The 24,684-nt window shown below is 33.4% G+C and overlaps 1 protein-coding gene across 27 annotated transcripts in view; it reads left to right on the top strand.

The window, feature by feature from the left end:
- Positions 1–24,684, top strand: part of LOC138712124 (ankyrin-2-like) — a 512,384-nt gene that overhangs the window by 219,410 nt on the left and 268,290 nt on the right. For 24 of the 27 annotated variants that reach the window (XM_069843559.1, XM_069843553.1, XM_069843566.1 and 21 more), the window contains 2 exons: positions 3,763–3,967; positions 10,950–10,976. In XM_069843559.1, the coding sequence (XP_069699660.1) occupies positions 3,763–3,967; positions 10,950–10,976 (232 nt within the window). The remainder of the gene's footprint in view (positions 1–3,762; positions 3,968–10,949; positions 10,977–24,684) is intronic. The other 3 variants (XM_069843567.1, XM_069843564.1, XM_069843563.1) reach the window with 1 other exon arrangement.

Here is a 24,684-nt window from a genome sequence, read left to right as displayed (position 1 = left end):
GTACTAATGATGCTATATATTTGAATACATTTCATGCATTCTTTGAAAAATCGAAACATTTTTTTTTAATCCAATGTTGCGTCTTTCTGAAGATAGCTACATGATACATTATTTGAAAATTAGGACATACCTATGCATCTTAGCAATGTTGCTGCAATTTGAACACATTTGAAACATTCTTTAAAAGTGGAAGAAATAATTTCTATATCTATATTTAGAAACATAGGAATTGATTTTTTTAATTACTGAAAGTTAAAATTGTCACAATAGTTCATTTTGCTTCATTTTTACCTTACATTTCCTGTATCCTATATTACTAAGTATGGAAATATAGTTATTATGAACAAAATCGATTTTCATATTGTAATAACGTGAAAATGGAAGCCATTTCATAACTTTTGAGTGTCTAAAATGTGAGATAGGTCATGACAGTATCTTATTACTCTTCTCAATTTTGATACTGTCTGCTATCCTTTGCGTAATAAATTGTGAATTTCTGGAAAAATTCTGCCAGTTAGCATCCATGTCATTATCACCAACAGTGTAATCAATGTCATAAACTGATAAACAAATAGCCTATTTGTATAGTTTTTGGTACACTTGATGTTGATATTTTCTCATATCTGTTGCCGAGTGTTGTATTAAGGCAGCGAATCCATAATGGAAAAGAAAAACTGTACACTGTAAACTATTGAAAATTTGACGAAAACATGAGTAAATAACTTAACTGAACTTGATTCCTTTAGTATAGAAAATTAAGGTGCTAAATGTGATAATTTCAGTACGAAAACACATTAAATTTTAAAAAAATTCTGTACTGGTTGCTATTTAATACTTAAGTTGCAGAACAGAACTCGGATGTGATTTAAGTGAATGTAGATACTGCTGAAATTTACACTCAACCTAAACTATTCGTCCTTTAAACAAACGATAACATTAGCAGAAGATCTGAGAGCTGGCTCATCATTAGAAGTGGAGAAAAGATCTGAATACTCATACAGTTTGTTGTAAAATTTTATATTAATTATGTAGAAGTAACTATTGCAGTAGTATGCATTTACAATCTTCTTTTCTCACATTATACGTATAATGTCCAATCAGGTACTGAGAGTCTATCTGCCAATACCACTAAAAGATTATCGTTCTGTGTGACTAAGTCCTTGTCCTCGAATATTCTGTGACAAGTGTATTTAATATTTGAGAAGCTCTGAACGAGAACCCACTTAGTACAACTGCACTCATAAGAGTATGAAACTGATTTTTACCTTCAGAAAGGTCCTATATCAAGCTAAATATATTCTATTCGCTACTAACTCATTTATTCTCCTTCGAATTGAATTTCTAGCTCGAAGACATTACCGCATGTTTGAATCCATTTCAAACTCAGTTATTATTGGAACTGGTTAATGGGTTTTGTTTTGGACCCCTCATTTATCAGCTGGATAAACCAGCAATCAGTACAGGTGTTGTTTAGTCAACTGTCATAGGTGACACCAATAAGGCATCACTCATGAGGCAACTAAGACAGGAGATAATGGGGTGGGGGTTGCCAATTCCTATCTCTCTCCATTGCATACATCGCTGACTAGTACCGGTAACATACTAAACTAATCAGACTTGAGATGTATACAAACAATTGTTCTTCCTCTGACACATATCATCTATAGTGATATGTACTTCCTGATAATAGATGTAGCCTACATAGTCTATCAGCCAGAACCTCAATGAGAGATCAGTACAGTTAATACACTTACAAGATGCGTCCAATCCAACAGGCTACCGATAATATAAATTACACTGTAGCCCACTGTCGCCTTCAGTTAGGGTTTCTTCTAACAAATGAGGAGCACAAAAAATAATGACTGTAGTCTTTCTTGAAACTTACAGTGAAACATTAGTAAATTTTATCAGTTTCACTTTTGAAAACTGTCTCTCTTCTGCAGCTACTTTTACAGAAATTGTTAAAAATATGTACCAGTATTGAAGGTTTTCATACCGCCATCAAGGTTTCATCCTTACCGGTACCTCAGTTGTTGGGATTTTTTTACCCGATGGTAAATGGACACATGGTAGGACTCCCGTAAAAAATCAAGACAACGCATCGCATTGACAATGCCTTTGACAGGATTGGAACTTTCACTGTAGTTCCACATAACGTTAAAGTTGTGTGCTGTAGTTGTTACATACACCATAACCAGACTGATTTGTTTATACAGATTATTAGTGTGTTACCTACATATAGACAGTAATGTATTTCTATAAAAAAAAAAAAAGTGGCCTGGCTCTGAGATTTCGAAACACCACCCCCTACGTCCCTATTCACCCCATTTTATGGTAAAAAAAAATATATATGCATTTTCGGTTATGCTTGTGCTTTACAGAACCAGAATAATACTGTTGTTAAATATTTTTACCATATGATAAAGATTGGACGATTTGAGCACATTAGTTATGATTTTTACTACTAAAACATTCATACTTACCATGTGACTTGGACTTAGTCCCCACAAAGTTGAAGAAAAGGAAACATACCATATTATACATTCCAAACCAGTGGATACATAACATATTATCATAAAAGAAGTTTTTCATAACGTCGGCGTTATCCATTGTTGACCAACGTATGATTAGAGATTAGGAAACCTTATTTTCTAAACTAAAAAAATTCAGTGCCACTTTTAAAAACAGTATGGATAACTGGAAACTAATATGAAATAAATTATGGAATAGTGATACATGATACACCTTTACTAAAAGGATGTATCATTATTAAAGTTCACAGAAACGTTATCTAAAATCAAAATATATGAATTAATTGAAACTACTGGAGAGAAATTTGCACCTTACATAAAATATGTAAATAGTAGTAGGTATTAATGTTGTATGAAAAATGAATATATGCTTCTCTTTATATGCATAGATTTGCTTTGAATTTTCATTGGTACTTTCATATTAATATTATTAATAACATATCGTCATTAATGATATGTAAAACAGCGCAAGAACATTTGATTATTAAAAAATATGAGAACAGACATGTGATAACTTCTTAATAAGTACCGTATGTATATATATGTATATATATATATATATATATATATATACCGTTGGCATAGCATACTTTCATGTGAAAAGATGAGATACTAAATGGTCACGATGGTCTAGTGCTAGAGCACTGGACTTATGATCCTGTGGACCTCGGTTCGATCCCTGGCGTAACCCTGATTTAAAGAATGTGTGTTGGGGAAGCTTGAGGTCCAGGTAACACAGGAGTTTTCCCTGTGGCAACCCAACAGATCTCTATCATCATCTCATCGCGAGTGTAGCATGGACCAGCGTCTACGCTACACCCGTGATGAGATGAAACACCCTGGACAACGATCTGTCGATAAATTAGTCTAAATAATTGGCTTCATATGGGTGAATGATGAACAGCTAAAGGTTGTAGCATTAATAGAATTGGTTTCATACAAACTTTGGGGTTGATGAACTTGATCTTTTGTGCATATCATCCATTAAATACAAAGAAATAGTCATATCGTAACGTATTTTTATGAGAATTTCAGGTGTGAACAATAACAAATCATTCCAATAATTAAAAAAATGACTGGTGTTTCATGTATATTTCTTATTTTCTAGTAATTATTCTTTCTCCCATGAAACTGTGAATCACTATGTAAGAAATTTTTTAATGAAAAACACCACTTTACAGAAGTGTGCTAACAGAAATTTGAGCTCTTCACAATTCGGGATCATTTTCAGGCTCAACCCATAGCAGCAGAACTAGCTGCCAAGCTGCTTGGGAACCGAGTGGCAGTGTCTCCCATAGTGACTGTGGAACCACGAAGAAGAAAGTTCCACAAACCAATCACCTTAACGATACCTGTGCCACAAGCCGCGAATAAAGGCATGATCAATCAGTATTCAGGGGATGCCCCAACATTACGACTCCTGTGTAGCATCACAGGTAAGTTTTCATTGCGTTATGTTCTCAGTAGAATTAGAAAGGCATGGTGAGCACTTGCCCTTAGCGCCCATTGGTGCCTTAGTTACCTCACATAATCTTGGGAAAAACCAACTTGAAAGATTAATACAACTTTACACTGATACTGCCATTATTGTGGGTTGAAGAAAATAGTTACCCTTCCCATTAATTTAGCCCAAAATATGAAGGTCACTAGAAAGTTACTACGACCTCATAAAGAGTTTTTCTTCCTTTTTGAGTATTACAGGAAACAACACTTATTTTCGCAGTATGAATCAATGATAGAAGATTGTGACCAATTTCTCTTTTAAAATGTATGGCATGTAATTAAGACATTTTCTTCGTGACAATTTTCATTTTTATGAGGAAAGGGAAGTAATGAAAGTTGAACTTGTATTGAAGTAATTTTTCCGCTAAATGTTCTATTTTTTTTTCAAACTAAGAGTCACCATATTTTGGCATTATTTCTATCCATCTATCTATAAATCTTCTTGTACACTTATTTCCTTAATTTACTTCGTGATCCCTTCTTTTCATATATTCTTGTTTCATTCACCCTTGTGATGTCTAGCCCTACATTTAATAAAATTGAAGTGTTATAACGACAATAATAAGAACATGTACGAAGTGCTTGCAGAAAAAGAAAAGTATTTTATTATTTCATTCTCAATAAAATTTCGATGAAAAATTATGATGAAGTTGAAGGTATTATTATTGCTTCATGATACAAGAGTTATTTTTAAATAATTCACGTTTAAAACGTGTAGATCTACTAGTTGAACGTTTCTTTTTTAATAATTACTTTCTAATTTTCGTTAGATATCAGAAAACTATTATACTACAATTTTTAAAAAATGTTATTGATATTAAATATCAGAAATAAAAAAGTTGCGAAATATTGTTAATTCTGCAGATATAAGGCTTAAGTCTCAGCATTTCATTGTGATGTGCTTTTATGTTTTAAAAAGTACTTTCAAACGTTATCAGTTAGTCCAATATGAGAAAATCTCAATTATTAGGATAATACTGTAGGCCTAATATAATTCGGAAGATGATGCACACCATATCGAAACTAGTAAATTAATGTAAAATACTAGCGTAGTTTAATATTAACACAGTGAAGTACCGGTAGTTGTTTATTTAAATAACTGAACAGTTATTTAGCGATAAATATTTCATATTCATTATTCTGAGCTTCTTACTTGTCATATGTCCTCATGAAAGGAATATAAAGACCAAAAGGATAACAAGTGTTTATGAGAAATTCATACGTAAATATGTACTTTTTAACTATTAACTACTAATTGTCGATCAATTCGAAAATAAAAGAACATTAGAACATCTCTGGATACAAAAGAAGAAATTGTTAAGATTATAATATTTATTATTAGCAAATTGACCTTTGCTAGCAACAGTAGTAAGGAAACAAATTGTTTGTAACATAAGAATACAGTCATATGCCAATTTCACGTTTTACTTTAATAACCTTATTGTGTTGTACGAGTTATATCATTCTTTATAATGTGTAAAAAAAAAAAAAAAAGGAAGTAATGTTGACAAAGTAAATTTATGTAAATGTTGATTTTATAATAATATATATTAAAGAGCTAGAATAATTTGTTATTAGCGATGCAATATGAAGATTGAAAAGTTTCTAATTAAAAAAAAAGTGATATTCATATCCAATGTAAATAATATTGACTCACTTGTTCTCTTTTTCCAAGGTCATTTCCAATACATCGAATGTTCTTTAATATCAGCAGATGATATGAAATATTGGCAATTTCCTGTGATTTTTCTGTCAGAATAATGTCTCATTTTTGCAAATTACATACATAGGCTAAGTATTTTCAAATACAGTTCAATATAATGACCTCAGTATATCAGTAGAGACTTAAATGTCTCTAAGTTTGAAACTCAGCCTAAATTAAAACTTGAGGACATTTTCGTTATATAGTAGACACTCAAAATTATGAATTTAAATTACAGACATTAGTTTGTATTACTTGTCTCGCCAGAGTCCACAACAAGAGTTACCAGAAACATTTTTAGTTTGTTAATCGATCTGTTGGATGTGTGGGTAAATCAGTTGGATATATCTTAATTGAAAGCATAAAAAATGTTTAATCCTGAGATTATGTGAATAACTTGTGCCACTTGGTTTTAAGGACTGCACCATAGAGGAAAGGGATATAAGTGAGAACAGAAAGCTAAATGTTTATACAATGAAAACAAAATTGTGCCAATATGCAATTGTTGAAACTTAAAGTGTTATACTTTCCTTCCAGTGTGCACAACCATTTCTGTGTGCGTTCACGCGTGCTTGCACACAGTGTGTGCGTGCGTGTGTATATGTGTGTGTGTTTGCCTACACTTGTGGTACAGTTCGTAGTTAGATTGCTAGCACTCTGTGACGAGCAACCTAACTTCACTGGAGGGAAACTATTGCACAAACTGTGTTGACGTACGGCCGCCTGTTACTATGCTTGTTCTGTCATTGCTTTCACTGTTCCGTCTGACAACGAACAAAGATGTGTTGTGTGTCTATGTACTTATCTAAGCCTCACTTCTGTCCTTTCGATACTCTGGGGAGGAGCACATGGTGAAAGGGAGCTGACATGCCATGTAGATTAGCTGAGTGTTTTGTGTCGGGGACGTACAGAGGTTCGGGTGTCCGAATCGAGAGCGAGATATCCAGCATTGCTTGCTGTCAAATCACCGTTCTGAATTAACCATTTTGAGTAGATAACAGTTTGGCTTGCACTTCCGTGTGACAGATGTGCCTTGCTGGATACTCTGAAAGGTGCTGTGTTTCTATAAGTAGACATCCATAGGGAATTTGAGTGCAGTTCTGTAGTTGTGCTAAATTGGGTTTCATCATTTTTTACTACCCTTTGTGATTTTTTAAAAATATTTTCTATTACTTTCATAGATCTGTTAGTTTTATTTTTTGAGAAAAATTAGATGTTGTCTTTACAAGTGTTTTTGTGCAGTAATTCTATATAACTTGCAGGGGTTGGCAACCTTGCTTCTGTATGTAGTGTGCTCGCCCTACAACCACGAGTTTAACAAGTAACTGTCTAGTTCAAGTAACTAACGAACTGTGATTGTGATGGTGCTATGACCGCATGGCTGGAAGAAACGTTTCAGTACATCATAGACATGCATTCTTGTGCATGTTGGGAAACATGTCCATAGCACCATCACAAGTCAGTTGCATTACATAGTTAGTTGTGTAGTTCGGTGTTCCCGGGGGAATACATGTGCATGTGTTAACATTATTGCTCTTTTGTGATTATGGCGAATTGATGATATGGATGTTGCTGACTTCCATTTACTATTGTAGGATCCATATTCAGTAGTCATGGTCCATTCAACTTGTTTATTGTATTTCACATACACACACTCGCACTCATACACATATGAACACTACATACGTATATACATAGGGGGCATGAAAATCAGGTTTCTCAGCTTTTTCCAGACTTAAAAATATATACACATAATATTTTATTGATCCTATTGATTGATGAATAACAATATAGGACAAGTCAACGTAATATTAAATATTGTAGTAGAATTAACGTTTCTTTCGACTTCTGACAGCTCGCTAGTCACGTGGCTTACAGTTGCTAGCTATTTGATTCATGGGTTGTTGTCAAGGTAACCAAGGTTAACCTTGGAAGTAGCCAGTCACCTTTCGATGCCTCCTGCTCTCTTCGCCCAAGCTTGCGGGCAATGTTACCACATTATCGAATATATCGCTGACTGACTGACCTGCGGCTCCTAGCAGTAGCAGCAGTTTGGCAACATTGCCATGACAGCAGATCCACAAGCCTCGCGATTAGTGAGCTGTTAGAAGTCGAAAGAAACGTTAAGTCCAATTAAATAATGTAACAAATATGAACCTTAACATACAAAAGTTATGGTTCTTAGGTATTGTGAAAATATTTTTAAATGATATAATATGACCTATCAGAAATAATATTACCAAATATAAAAAATAAATAATAATAGATTACAATAACAAATATTTGTAAAAAGCAATTCAATTCAGCTTACTTAGACATTACGATTGTATTGAACACGTCCATAAATAATACAAGATACAAAAAACAAAACAGTAAATGTGGTTAGTATAAATAAAATACATGTTAAAAAAAACACAATGTTCGCTGTCAATGCAATTTATTATTATTAACATACATTAGATAAAGTTAAAATCGAAATAAAAATTGGCATACATTGTCTTAAAAAATTAATTAATTAATATCTCTTAAAAATCTGATGACATTAAGTAGAGCCCATAGTTAATTATCATAATGCTTCTCAATGTTATACAAACAATGGTCAAGTAAAAATGAACGTAAAGTACTTTTAAATTTACACAGTAACAGCTACTTACAATACAAGTGTTAAAAATGGAATTTTATTTTGTGACTACAAATGTTTGCGAAACGAGGCTGCAGGCCGAGTGGAGTGAACCTATGAGCAAAATTAAATCATTTTTAACATGTGTGCCATACACTATGTTTTAAACAGCCGTTTGGCCATGCTGGTGTATAGACAATTTCTCCGACGTCTGCACTGCTGTATTCCCTCTCATTGAATACCTAGTAAAACTTTTGTTGTAGTTCAGTGGTGGAGCATTGGACTGTATGTAGACTGAGAGGTCCCCGTTTCAAACCCATGTTCCTCCTAACTTTTTATAACTACAGTTAATTCTTAATATCAATAAAATAGTTGTTGAAGCAATTTATTTAATTTATATATGTTTCTTAGCCAAAAACAATAATTTTTAAAATAAGCCCTAGCACTATTTGAACTGCTTATATTGATTGGTTGCGATTATTGCTATGTGACGTATAGAAAGCAATTGGCAGTTGACGCAAATAGTTGAAACTCAGTGTAAAAAAATATATTTTGTTAAAAGTACTTTTCGTCATACTAACTGTATAATAGTCAATTTTTAACGTGATTGCCTAGTGTTAAAAGATATACTTTTAGGAATGACTGTCTAACAAAATAATATTTGATTAATTATTCTCATTTTAATATAGGGAAGGGATGTGGATGTTGATAGTAATAATAATTATTATTTATAAAATTTCAGTAATATATTATTTCTAAACAATTGAAGAACATAAAGTTACAAAAGGGAATAGAAATATAGGAGTGCACACAAGCACACACATTATTATGTTATACAGTATTACACTCGGTATAAACGAAACTCTGATGTAGTTGAATCACCCCATACAATCCAGGGCTTCAATCCAGGGCTTAGACCTAGTTTTGACAAAATCAAGAAAAACATTCTGTACACTATATTCCTTTCTGTGACCAGCCTCATGGTCTAGTGGTCAGAGCTTCTGGCTATAGTTCATGAGGTCCTGGGTTCGATTCCCGGTTAGAGCACAGGAATTTTTCCTGTGTTCGTCCATGGTCTGGAATTTAGGTTAAGTTTAGATTTAAGACCTCTCCTGGCACCACATTATCATAATCATCCTATCACATCATCAGGGTAATGTAACTCCGCCTTCCAGGCGCCCCAACCTCAGAAGTGGGTTACAATTAAGCCACGGCTAGGAGAGAAAACCAGAAATGTCGAAAAGACAACCTGGTGGCATTGGATAAAAAAAAAAAAATATTCCTTTCTGAACTCTGAGCCTGACGCTTCAGTTTCTATCTTTCCAAGCATTGGACTGAATACCTTTCTGCAATCGATATCTCGTTTTTTTTTTTTTTTTCAAAATTTGTAACTGAAGCCCTTTCTGCATGGGGCAATTCATTATTCATGTCTAAGTTACTTGTCTTTAATTTCATATTATTTATTGAGGGGAGTGTTTATGTCCCCCTGAGCCAGATAGCGCAGTTGATAGATGGTTACGGACTGGAAGATCCCGGGTTCAATCCCAGGTGGTAGCAGAATTTTTTTGTTGCCAATACTTCCAGAATAGCCCTGGTGGTCCACTCAGCCCTCTGTAAAATTGAGTACAACGTCATTTTCGAGAAGAAAAGGCGGTCAGAGCATGCTGCCGACTACATTACCTTATTTCCATGCGTCCCATGCACCTTCTTCATGCGTACCTTATCTTTTTTATCCCAAATATATCTCTGTATTCACATATACAAATACAGTACATATATAGGTACATACATACACGCACAAAAACACACATATAACATATACACATACATATTATATTGTGACTGTTAAATTAGGCTAAAAATAAAATATCATGCATTTATAACTCGTACATTGAACAGTAACTTCTTTCTGAAAATGGATCCACTAATAGTATCTGAAATTACACCAACATGACATATGACCGAAAATGCAATAGAGTTACTTAATTTTGGCTGCTAATGCCTTTGAAAACACATGCATGTGTTCTCCTGTTCGACCACTGGCTCTTGTAGCTAGTTTTAAGAGTCCCCAGTAGTGTTTATTTTCATAAACTTGTTTTCATCTCAATTCCATTATTGCCAGCTTTTTGATATTCGTATAATACTTAGTGAATGAATTAAAGTAACTTACATTTTGCTTAGAGTCTCATGATGTGGTTAGGATAACAGCCACTATCCGAAGTTACGAAGAGGAGAGCACAACAGTCAGTTCTTAATAGATGGTGGTCTCACTCTTAGTCTTTTCTAACTCACGATTGCTGTAGAGATCTTCTGGACCTTTGATAAAAGTACAGACCTATTCCGTGCATTCACATCTAAAATTAAGAAGTGGAATGAAAATTTTATCCACTTAGTGTAAAGGCTAAAAAATGTGAACTGGAGTGAACAGTTAGTATTCGAAGAGGGAATCGTTGGCATTACTGCAGTGGTGTTTTGTGGGGATAGTGCCAGAGCTTTGAAAGCACACTTAGAGGGTTGCCGGCCCCTGGCTGTGTTGACTGTGTTGTAACTAATTCGCTCCCTCACTTTGCCGCATTGCTGCACGCTATGGCAGGGGTGTTTCGGAAAAGATCACTTAAAGGTAATGGGCAACACTCTCTATTGTTTTATATATAATTCTTATATATTCCTTTCTGTCTTGAATTATATTTTTTTTAACAAAAAGTCACCAATTATTAAAAACATTTAACACCACACACTTTTATTAGATTTGCTGCATATACATCTATATATTTTTTTTCTTTATTCATTTTTATTTTTTAATTTTTTTGGACTCTCAAAGTTGTTAAAACTGTTGTCAGAAACTGGAGCTAATTTGCAGGGGAGCATGTAGGTCTTCCAAATTGTCACGATACGACATATTGTATGGCACCTTCTGCTTACGTTGTTTTTCGGGTTGCACGATTTCAGGATTGCTTCATTGACGTGCACCTCATGTGTACACCACATGCAGTTTGGACTAAATGTTCACTACAAGAGCAATATGCAGGGCGAGTCTTAGGGAATTGAACAAAAGCAAGTGACAGTCAATTTGCATTGTGTTTTATTTGATAATTGGCATTGAGAAGATCTCCTCCACCATCCCACTGTACAGTTCTGTTCACACCACTGGATGTCCCCACACAGCATGGCTCCCTCCAGAAATCAGTCTTAACAACTTGGAGGGTTTGATAGACACCATACAAAGACATACTGAGGAAAGATGAACACATTTAAAGGAAAATATTATAGACTTTCTGTCATCAGAAACAAAATTTGAAGATATGTTAGTTGCCCGACAAGGGTCTTTTCTGAAACCGTTGCTGCTTCCTTCCTTCTGTTTGTTTTGCATAGGAGTGTGTTTCTTGATTTGCTTGTTTCTCTGTCTTGGCTTCTTATCCAAGGTATGTAGTACTTTTCGTTGTTGCTTGACTCTTACCCTTCCACTGGCATGATTATTGTCTACATTTACTGTAGCATTTAAACCAGTATTTTTGTTGTTTGGTGAAGCAATGCTTGATATTACAGTAAGTATGTTTATGTTTAGGCTTTTGATCAATTGTATCACAGATGCATTTTCTTCCACGCACATGTGAATGACTGGGCCACTTTGGGTTCCAGTGGTGTAAATAATTTTCTATTTTCGCTGAGTACCCAAAAGCCGTTTTGTACAAATGTCTGTAAACAATTCCATTGGTGAGCGATTTTGCTCCATGGTATTGCGTATTTGTACTTGAGAGTTTTAGTTTGTACCAATCAATGCAACTGTCTTTTTTTATGATTTCGTTTCAGTCTTGCCTTGTCATTTACATCCCAGTGTCTAAAAGCTCTTATTAGCTTCACCTTACAAGGGAATCGACCCACTGTCTTCTTTGATCTTCCTTTCCAAGTAGATGTAAATAAACCACATTAGATAATTCAGACTTTGAGCTAGTGTAACACTTATGAAGTTTCTCACGCCATTTCAGTCAGTACTCCTTTTGAACTCTTATAAAATTGGCTTTGCCTGTCTGTCATATTAGCACTTCTTCTCTAATAACAAATACACATTGTGTAAAATCAAGATTAAAATCATTGGCACACTTTAACATGTCTCAAAATTTTGCTTTATAACTCATATTTTCAGATATTCTTTACTCACTAGCTCCCTTGAGGTGTAGAATAACTGATATCTTCAATAAAATATGGGGAGTTACACAGTGTTCAATGCACGAAATCTTAAAACCTGTAAATAGTACAACATTTTATTTCCAAAAAATTTAAATTCGTAGGAGACAAGCAATTTAAATTAAACGTTCATATCTTGAAAGTACAAGCAAATGCATTTACATTGTCAGTATTACAATTAGGAATTCGTGCACGTGAAATAAGTTCTAATTTACATTGACATGTATGAACTGTCAACTTGCCTGCAAGGAGTGATGGTGGCATATCTTCTCTGTAATTTACTATAAGACACTAAACATTTTATTCACCATTGCATCCGCATCTGCACTTTACCTTTCATCAACACTGTTGTGTACTTCAGTGCTTCATCGTATAAAATTGTCTGTTTAGGCAGATCGATTAGTCACAGGCCTAAGGTAGGAAATTTTTATGAACAGTGAGGAGATATACATGAAGTCAGTGTGATATAAGTTATATTCGGTGTAAGTAATCTAATGTTAAGCCATTTTTGGAGTTGGAGTTATATGAATTTAAGTAGATTAGCACGATCTAGGTGCTGCAGAAGTATAGATATGTATTTTAACGTAATTTTGGTGTATTGTCGCTGACATTGACAGAGTTTGTTGTATAAATCTTAAAATTTTCAGTTATTGTTGCGTTTTATAATATTGCTTAGTTATTTCACACACATATATGTATTGTTTTGAAAATTACAGTAATAATGAGAAAAGGCCTTTATAATATTTTTCAGTTTTATGAAGATGTAATGTTTTTGGTTATTATGTTGAATTAAAGAGGTTCTGGTATCATTTTGGACAATTGTACTTTACCAACGTTTGTTAAGGAGAACTTAATTCTTTCTGAAGATTTAAGGAGTATATTTTGGAGTAGCCTATTCATTTGCTGATATATTTTCCAACTTGATAGTTTTCAACATTATTTTTCAAGCAACTTATTTCATATCCTGTCTCTTTTTCATCAGCTCCGTTTTGTTGTGATGTATATCGTACTAAAACTTCCTTTATTTAAATCCAACACAGACACAGAATATACTGATACAAATTTATTTGTCCTTTTTATAATTTAAACTATTATTATTTTTTGGAAATATGAGATCTAACAGACTTGTTGTAGAGTGGTATTCTCTAAATTACAATGTAGTGAATACTTGAGTATGAAGAAAGTAAATATAAATCGTGTTTGAATCTGAAATAAAAAAAAGAATATGAGTACCTTAATTTTGATCTTTCTTATAAATTTACGTATCTATGTAGCAAAAGTCGAAAATAGATAAGTCTGTGTTTCATTCTAGGTGTCCAGTGTGGAAAGCCGATATACTAAAGCAAAACAGACCATTCTAAAAGTGAAAAAAACAGATCAGACATGAACAACTGATTCTTAATTACGTGTCATTTATCATGATACAAATGACAAACATTATTATAAAAAATAGTTATCTTAATCACATTGGATTATTATTTTTTTCATCCTTATTTAAATATCACTATTGTAAACCCATTGTGTGTCATAACATAAAAGTGAAAATAATAGACTAAGTACAGGATGGTAGAAGTTTGATTGGGTAAAGTTGACCATGGTTACAAAATCATAACAGATAGAAAATTGGTCGTGAGAACACATAATATGACTGACATTCATCTTCTTTTTATATAGCTCTCCGCAGTAATTTTATAATAATTTAAACGAAATATTTTGTTAAATATAATATACCTTAATTATTATTTTTATTATTGGCACAACTTTTTTGATCACTTTAATATACATTCTTATACTTATTTTAAAAAATGAGTATGACATGTATATCCTGTCTCTCTTTAAAAATAGTACAAAACATAATTTGGGAGTGACTCATTAAACATTGTATTTAGATCGGCACATTGTGCGTGTTTCATCGTTATTAAGTTATCAGATGGCCAATTTTTGGTCCCGATACTGAACGTTAGGTGTCGTCACTTGCAGAGAGGTCACTGAACCTATTGCTATGCTCCCTCCGTACACCAAGGGACATGACGACTTATCGCTGTGTAGGGACTGACAATCCACTGTCTGGCTATTTTATTAAATTCTTAATACTTAATTGCTAAAATAAAAAAATTATAAGTCAAATAATTGAATCTGCAAAGCAATTACAAATATTTTTATTCCTTACATAGCAAAAATATATCATATTCGTGGCCTGTTTTATGAAGAATTCTGCAGTTTCAGTGCAATTACATCATATTGACAGTTAATTGGCATGCCAAGGAACATTTCGAAATAATATTTGTTTATTCGTGTTTTTGTCATCAGCGTTTTTTCCTTTCTGTATAACTTAGGAAATGTAAATTAGGAAATAGGCCTACAATGAGTACTGGTAACACTTAACTATTTCAGATGAGTTATTTCACTTCATTTCTTTAAATTGAAAAATTAATATACTGGTATTAAAATGTTTTAGTGGAATGTTGAAGTTTATGAGCCAGTCCTCAGATAAATTAGGTTTTCTGTCTTCCTGAGGAGAAAATATACATTACTCACTTTCACCATTTCGCATTGGCTACATAATTTTTCATTCATATGAAACTTTATCCATAGTGGTACTTTGTAATTCGTTTATTATGTTAACTCTTTTGCCCATTACACTCTCATTTTTAACAAAAATGAATTCTTAATATGGCATAATGCTCTATCAAGTATTAAGAGTTGTCAATTTTTTGTTCTTTCGTGTTAACAATTTACATATTCACTCGTAGCAAAGACACAAAATTGTGGAAATTTAAAGTAGTGACAGAAGCTACAGGCCAGATCAATGTGAGATTCAGTGTATAAAATATCTGAGTTTGCTGTTTATCGTATATTGTCCTCAATGCTGTCTAGCTATTAAAATAGTGTTATACAGAATGTTTCAGAAGTGATGATAAAAAATTTAGGGATGAAAAGTAAAAACTGTGAGAAGCAAAAAACATGGGTCCGCAAATTAACTGTATACGAGATAATGCCATTTTGTGCTGGTTGGGGCCTGCTGAATACTAAGTACTAATTGCAACAAAAGCAGTGACAATTTTATGTAATTTATCAATCACGGGATAGTAAAATTCATGATTTTGACTTCAACACCACAGAAATGTGATTAAACATACATACAAGATTTATTTTTTGTTAGAATAGTAAAGTTTGTGAATAAATAAATTACAGTACAGTATGAATATGTTAATTGAAGAATTTTACAGCAGGTGTTCAAAATTCTGACCTTGCACATGAATGCATCTGTCTAGTCTTCTCTGCAAAGCCCCAAAAATGCGCTCGAGCAATTCTGAGTAATTCTTCATTTGCTGGAAGGCATCTACAATCCGATGCTGCAATTCTTCAGGTGTGGTGATGTCTGTTGTGTAAACTAGAACTTTTGCAAACTCCATACACAAAAATCCAAAGGATTTAAATTCAGTGACCTAGGTACAGGTCCTCCTCTACCTATCCACTGTTTACCATATTGTCTCATACTTAAAGGATGGGGAAATTGCGGCATAAATATGAAGCATGAATGTTGCTGCTTTACTGTATCGGGTGCTCAATTCACTGGCAGCCCCAATGAACCCAAATGACATTATCTCTTAAATGGTTAATTTGCGGACCCATGTTTACTGGAACTTTTTTGCTTCTTTTCGTTTTTACTTGTCATCCCTAAACTTTCGACCATCACTTTTGAAACACCCTGTATGATTCCTTTCGTTTTGAATTCAAAATAACCTAGATGTTGATTCAGCGTCGTAAAATAACCCAATAAAATAAAAATAAATAAATAAATAAATAAATAAATAAATAAATAAATAAATAAATAAATAAATAAATAAATAAATAAATAAATAAATAAATAAATAAATAAATAAATAAATAAATAAATAAATAAATAAATAAATAAGAAGAATTCAAAATTCTCAGCCTGCTGTTCAGTACTGCTTTTTCAGATCATTATCTGCAAGCTGCAAGAAAATGTACCAGTATTACTGTTGCAAAGATATCTCTGTTACAGTTTGTTAATATAGCTTCAGGTAGAAGGCAAGTAGTGTGAATCACAAATTTAATGGATCACAGGTTATTTATACAGCTTTGAGATTAGTGATATGAATAGGAGTGAATTACAGTGCGGTATCATGTAACTTCTCATCATTTGGCTGATGTGGTACTCCAGAAATGTCTTACAGTCTGGATGCTTCACTGCTGTAGATGATCTTCCTTCACGAGGATTTGCCCCAGGATAGAAATTAAGAAAACTAGTTACTTGGAAATTGATGTGTTGTCAATGTGAACCTATTTAGCTTACCCACTCTCTGCTTCATGGGCAGAGCTCGTTGGGTACCCTGTTAATTTATTTAAATTATTTAGCAATGGAATCATCTGCTGCCTTCCAATCCAGTAGTTTTGAATTATATTCATATTTTTAGGTGGAATTTCGCGGTCCAATAAGTAATTGCCATCCATTGTGCAGTTCTTCATGCATAGAATTCAGTTCGTTAAACTAAGGATTCTAGTTTTGTTTAAATGTTTGACATGACAATAATGTCCGAATTTTGCCACTGCTGGTCCACAAAGTTCACGTTGATAAAGCTTATCATTAGCTGAGGATCTATGGAGGTATCTATTTATCGAGTGATAGTAGTCTTATAAGATGAATTGGTTTGATGTCAATGTGCATTGAGTTTTTAAATAATTTTGCTCGTTCTTTCCTGACAAGTTGTTCAACATTTTCATCCTCAATTATACTGCAGTGTGCCAGATTCCATTTCAATGCAATATTTTTACAGTCTGTAAAATTGATTGATTATGTTGAAGCACATGTTAAGCTTTTTTATCTTTAGATATTCGTGGATTGCTACTGATGTATTGCATCTTCATAATCATTAATGATACAGCATTGCCAAATAGACTTGTTCTGTGAAAGAGTTGAGTAAGGATAAGCATTATGCCTTTTACTTCACCATCGAAGTTTCTTATATATTTTCCAACTGGTTCGTGAAAGGAAACATCGAAGTTTCTTGTATACTTTCTAACTGGCTTGTAAAGAAAACATCGAAATTTGTTGTATACTTTCCAGCTGACTTGTGAAGGGAAATTTCGACGTTTGTCATATTTTCCAGCTGCCTTATAAAATAAAACCTCGTAGCTTGTTGTATAATTGCTATTTACTTTCGAAACATTGAAGTTTGTTTACTTTTCAACAGATTTTTAAAGGAAATATTGAAATTTGTTGTAAGTTATACTTGTATTTTTCAGTTGACTTGTAAAAGAAAACCTCGAAGTTTGTTATATTCTTTTCAACTTGCAAGTCATAAGTTGCACTGGCATCAATTTCCTCATAATTATTTTTCAAGTAATCTGATTACCATATTATCCTGTTAATATGTAATCGATTTTGAAGCTTTTGCTGACTTTGCATTACTATCATCTTAACACCCTATTCTTTCTCTTCAGATTTTTCATATTCATTTTCATTGATACTATGAATCACTTACTGGTAAAAATTGAATTGTTTCATGTTGTAGTAAGCACGGTATGATAATTATTTTACAGTTGCAGCTTAGTTACAGGACTCGAGATTTGTTTCTCTGTATACGTCATAAAGACAAGAACTTCTACACTCTGGAAACCAGGTATATAAATAGTTCTTTATAGACGACTTCTTAAAATTGCAAAACTTTTCATAATTTTAGGGTGCTATGGCGAAATTGGAACTATGGTGGACCGAGAAACTTGCCAATAGCCATTCTAAGTGTTTTATATATGTGGTAAAATCTATGAGAGGAAGAAAAAATAACTGAAATATTTTAAATGGCTTTATTTGATTATTATTTTTCTGATTGAACTAGAATGGTTTATCAAGACTATATAACTAGAAGGAATGAAAATGGTTCGTGGTTACCTACAAAATCCAGTGACAGAAAACATACCTTTTTTCTCTATCTGATCCGAGCTTTAAATTGCATAAATATGAAATAGGAAACTATTATTTGATGTATCTTAAAAAAATGAGTTATGCTTCTTTTAGAAAAAAATGTTACGGGTACGTTTTATGATCAGATCCGATGTCAATGAATAGTTTTCATTCTACCTCCCATTTACTTTCTCCCTTCAGGACGATTTTAGATGTAGCTATATATTAAAATAAAAGCTATCGTAATTTATTGACTTCTAGTATAAAACTCTTGATAACTGAATAATTTTCCCATTTTCAGTTGCGTACATCATAAATGTTTGTCGGCAGGTTCGCTGCACATATCCTAGAAGGCTGTTTGTTGATCAGTGAGCTTTTGAATTTGTATGTTTGGTCTCTTTTCTATCAGAGGTCTCCACATTTATTATTATGTGACTACTGATATCAGGTGTTGAGAACAGAATAATGGCGAATCTGTGCTTAGAATTTTCATAATTGTAAACGGACGGATCTCTTACATGTAGTGAATCTTCTACATGTGAATAACTGATTTATTTGCTCAGCATTTAGATTTTTCCACTTAAAAATTTCTCTCAGTCAGATTTCAACTCTTCTACCTTGGGTCCAGAGTCAAGTAATCACGAGGTCACAGAAGACGACAGATAATTAATTTATTCTGTCCAACATATAAATAATTAGGATTTCACAAAGACACGTTGACAGATGGATATACAGAGTTTTGGTTTTTACGAATTTCAGCATTTTGTTCTAAAGTGACTAGGCAAGGTTTAGAAATATTAAAAAATACAGGATATAGCTTGAACAATTCTATATATTGGCATGGTATTACTTTTTGAAAATTATAAATTTCAAGCTATCCCCTTGGTATCATATGGTTTGTTGCACTATTACCCAGAAATTGTTCATGACACATTGCAATGAACCTGACGTTTTCTTAATTTTTTTCATATCTGCCTGTTCAGATTCTGATCTGGTTCAAATACCCTTTCTTTGAGATATTCCCACAGAAAAAAATCAACAGCTGTAGGATATGGGAATCGAGCTGACCAGTTGATATTGTTAAACCGAGAAATTAAGCATCCTGGAAAAAGATTTCTCAACAACCGCTGCATGTCTGGCAGTATGGTCTGTAGCCCCGTCTTATTGAAACCAAGTGTCATCCCTGTTTAATGCGTCTTTGAATAACGTCTGTAACATTTGCTGATACCTTTTACAATTCATTGTATTAACTCTCTTACTTTCATCTTGTAAAAATTAGGGACCAATGGTCACCTTTGCACTGTGTATTGGCTGTTGATGCATTGCCCAGACAACTTTTAATTGCTGTTGCTCTCATTTCATTTTAAAATTCTGCCACTCACCAGAACCAACTTGTCATGAACAATTTCTGGGTAATATTGCAACAAATCATAAGATACAGAGATCACTTGAAATGTGTCATTTTTTAAAATAATAACATGCCAATAAATTGCATTGTTCAAGCCATATTCTGTGTTATTTTGATACTTCTAAACCTTATATCAGGGATTCTTAACCTATGGGTCTCGACCCAAACAAGGATCGCCATGACTTTTGGAATGGATCGCCGTAGCTTCCCAAAAAAATAAAACTAAAGAAATGTTAATTAAAGTACTTGGGATTATGATTATATTTTATAATTATTGCTTATTATGAAATATTACAACTCTATATTAATAAATAATTGATACACTTATTTACTTGTTTTTATTACAGTAACACTGTTTAATTTCAAAATAGGCCCATGGGTCGCGCAGGTTTATCCCCCAGTTAACTTTGAGTCTTGGCCAAAATAGGTTAAGAACCCCTGCCTTATTTCGATAGTCATTTTAGGACAGCATGCTGCCATCGGTGTAGCTCAGTCGGCTGAGGTGCTTGCCTCCTGATTTGAAGTTGCTCTTGGGCTTGGGTTCAATTCTCGCTTGGGCTGGTTATTTGATTGGGTTTTTCCGAGGTTTTCTCCAACTGTAAGGCGAATGTCAGGTAATCTATGGCGGATCTTCGGCCTCATCTCGCCAAATATCATCTATCACCAATCCCATTGACGCTAAATAACCTAGTAGTTGATACAGCATCGTTAAATAACCAACTAAAAAAATGCTGAAATTCGTCAGAACTAGCTACCAGACTCAGTATGAGAAAGTGGAATGCAGTATTAATTAATGAGCGAAATTTATTTTACATGAGGGAGTATTATTAATTATTATTTCTTAATAAACCTGAACAAATTTAGTTCATAATTTGGAATATACCATGTACAGTCTTAGAAAAAAGTTTTGTCGCACTGATACTTTGTAAGTCCCAGAAAGGAGGTAGTGCGCATGATCAGATATACAACGAAACAAAGCTAATTTTATTATCTCAACTAGTCCTCTTGTCCTCTGATCATGCGCACTGCCTCCTTTTTGAGACTTATAAAGTATCTGTGTGACAAAACTTTTTTAAGACTGTACCTTGTGAATTGTTCCAACATCAACTCGAAAATTCATATTGTTCTCTAACAACCTACTCCCTTTTGTTGGAAGATACAATTGGGAACTTTGGAACTATTAAGTGCATATGTATAGCCTGTAGTAATTAAAGAGAATGATAATATCCGTTTGGAATTAGTTGTTTATAAATGAAAGCTCATTCTTAACTTGAATGTAGTATTATTTTTTCGACGTATGTTGCGAGATTACTGAATTTGTATTAGGCCTACGACGTTTTATAAATGTCAATCACCTGAAATGACGTACAGAAGAGAACATATTATATTAACTAATAATCATTTGGTAACAACCAATGTGAAACATTTCTGAAATGTATAGGTACAAGCTCGTGCAATTGCAATTCATTTTAATACCGGTACCGGTACCTATAAACTGTCTTCATGTAATTGTCATGTTCTTCAACTGTATGGAGTTATTTAACAACTTTATTAGGTTGGAGGTCTTTCAACAAAAATTAATAATTGATCAATAGTATTGATATAATTACTCAAAACTTATCGATTATAGAACATTATACAAGATTAAATAGATTACTAGAACAAAATGGTAATTAAGAAATTTACCTGCTTTGATTTCTACATCTCATGGCATACACATTGGCACAAAGGAACATATGAGTGTGAAGAAATTAAGTTCAGTTTCGATCCAGAGTCATGCAGCAGAAGACAGAAAAGGCAAACAGTTTTTGAGAACTATATGTTTGGATTAGACATGTTGAAAAAGTTTATTTCTATCAGGATCTCGATCTCTAAGTCAATTTCCACCCCACTCCCCCCATAGTATCCTTCTCACAATGTCGTGTTCAGAAAATTACACATTTCAGGAGCAAACAAATTTACAGAAAAAATTCTTCATTCGTTTAGAAGGGGAAGAAATGCAATATATTACAGTTCACTAAATTTAGATATGTTTTTTTTTTTTCATCCTATTGGGTGACCATACCTCCTCATTAAATGGGGTTGTCTCATTTTGAAAAATGATTGTGTTTTTTTATGAGCAGTTTAGTGAATCCCTAAACTTGGCACAATATTTCTTTTCACTTCCAGCATACAATGCCAATATGTAATATGGCGGGTACTTGACTGTTCGTCATTCACCCAAATGAAGCCAGTTGTATAGACCAATTTACCGACAGAGTCATTGCCTAGGGTGCGCCATAGGATGTTTGTCTATGCTATACCCACGACGAGATAGAGTTTTGTTAGGCTGCCACAGGGGAACTGGAACTCCCGGAGAAAACCTGTGTTACTAGGGCCATAGACTTGCCCAACACAAGTTATAGATTGGGAGTAAGCCAGGGATCGAACCCAAGTCCACAGATTACGAGTCCAGCACTCTAGCTACTGGACTGCCCTGGAAGCACAATGCCGCTATAGAGAAAGTTTTTAGTTTTATATCTTCACAGTGGACAGATGAGAGAAATAGGTTCAGTACAAGTTTAATTGTGTTTTGTTCACTTGTTTCAGTTTGAGAAAGTTTAGTTGCAGGACTTTTATAGTTAATTTACTTGATAAACCTGACTTACTGAATGCAGTAGAGACTTCAAACAAAATTACTGAAGTAATAAACCAAAGTAAACCCTTTTCATAACTGGCACAGGCTATGTTTTGCCACAATTTTTACTCATTGCTCTATATTTATGTGGTACATTATTTTCCATTACATAATACTGTTTTACCGGTATTGTACATTTTTTCTTTATTCAATACTGTTCATGCATTCTAAAGTAAACTTCTGCAAGATATTATTATTTTTTTTTTTGTATTAAGAGAAGTAATGATAAGTGTCCCACTTTTGGCTGATGCAATTATGGTCACCCTAATTATTCTAAAGCTTAGACTCGTAATAATTTTACTGTTAAACATGTTGCTAACAATATTTTAATTACTGAAAAATCAGAAATAACTAAACATGAAACAGGAACCTTAAAGCAGTCTTGTTAATGGTTTAACAAACCATAACTTTTCAGGAAATTATTTGATTTTTGCAGTTTTGTACTTATAAAAAGTAATATATAGGCCTACAGTTTATTTATGCTTCTCTCTGATATAGCAACTGATTTCAATGCTGGAATTTAACTCTTGCAAATTCTATGCATTCTGACTGGTTAACTCATTAGTGTAAATTACTCTTTCCTTTTTTTATAACCACAAACTCACTTATACCTTCCCAAAATGCCAACAGTTGTTAATAAGATCATTTGTAACACAGTTATCATCGGTGGCCTAGAGATTACCGAAATTTCCATTTGATACAAGGTACTTCGGTTCATACCTGGGTGAAGGGCAAAAAGATTTTAGCATCATGTAGTGGATTTAGGTATAAAATCTGTCTGTTTATGAATAAAAATTAATGAAGAAAAGGCTTACGTTCAGTCCCATCATTAATTCATCTTCACTCGTGCTACGACATTTCACCATGATGACCATTGTTTGAGGCGTCTGGTAGAAAAGAGGTAGGAATATTTCGATTCAAAATCTCACTGGTTTACAGATAAAATTTACTTATACGTGTATACATTAAAATGGGTAATAACAATAAGTCAAGACTATTCGAGAAGAGGCAATAATTTCGTTGTTACGGACTGGGCATTGGAAACAAACTAGCCAGCAATTGATGCACCTGACAAGACTTACCCACTCATTTGATTTCTGAAGTCTAGTTCGTGTATATTCTAGGCAAACTATAGTTGATAATAATTCTTGTGACAGATTAACTCAAATTATTCAGAGAAAACCTGCTAAATAGTAACTTAAAATTCAAAGGATCTGCCAGGAATTCAACTACCATAGCTTTAGTGTAAGGTCTCGAGTGTTTGAGCCCTGACCACATCCAGAACAAAGTGAAATACCGGTATATCGTCCGATCATAGAAGCAATTCCTGACACAGAAAGACAAAATAGACAGCATGCTAAAAGGCACTTTTTCGGTATCTGAACTACTGAAAAGGTTTATTTTCTTAAAATTGGAGGTCTAATTTCATAGTTTCATTATTTTAGTGTATGTTCTCACATCGTTGTTGCAAAGCTCTATATAGTTTTGTAACACCAAGTTGATTCCTTTAGTTACGCATAAGGAAATTGAGGAAAAATATAAACTCGAAAAGTTTTTTTAACACCATGGAAGATGGATTACTTTGAGAGTACTGGTGTGTTTTATATTGTGCTTAATAATATAAATTAAAATAGGTCACACATCTTACATAGAGAAGGAATATTCAAAGTAGAGCTGTTCTAAATTGAAATTACTGTTTTTTATGGCAATTATGCATTCCTGTCTATGAACTGCTTTTTAATTAGAGGTCTCGTGTAATGTTAGGCTTATTAGTCTCTAAAAGTCATGCAACAAATGAGTTTTCATTATACAGAAAATAATTACCCAGCTGATGGTTTTAAAGAAACGGAAGGGTACAGATCTGGTACTTAGATTATTCAATTTTATATTCTAAATATAAAATAGTCTGAAATGTCTACTGATCAACACTAAGCACTAAATACGAAATGTATGTCTTATCAGCAATTGTATATTGCGATAAAATATTAACCACAACATCTCAGCAAGACTGGAAATTCTTCAAAATCAAACTGTACGAATCATTATTGGCATAGTTAAACGATATCTGTAGGTGTCATGCTTGCTGTAGCAGGTGACACGTTGATCCAAAACTTAATAGAGGAGAAAAG

The sequence above is a fragment of the Periplaneta americana genome, chromosome 13 (genome assembly GCF_040183065.1).
Source record: "Periplaneta americana isolate PAMFEO1 chromosome 13, P.americana_PAMFEO1_priV1, whole genome shotgun sequence".
Taxonomy (NCBI): Eukaryota; Metazoa; Arthropoda; class Insecta; order Blattodea; family Blattidae; genus Periplaneta; species Periplaneta americana.
The sequence above is the reverse complement of the archived record's forward strand: the minus strand, read 5'-3'. Positions and strand labels throughout refer to the sequence as shown.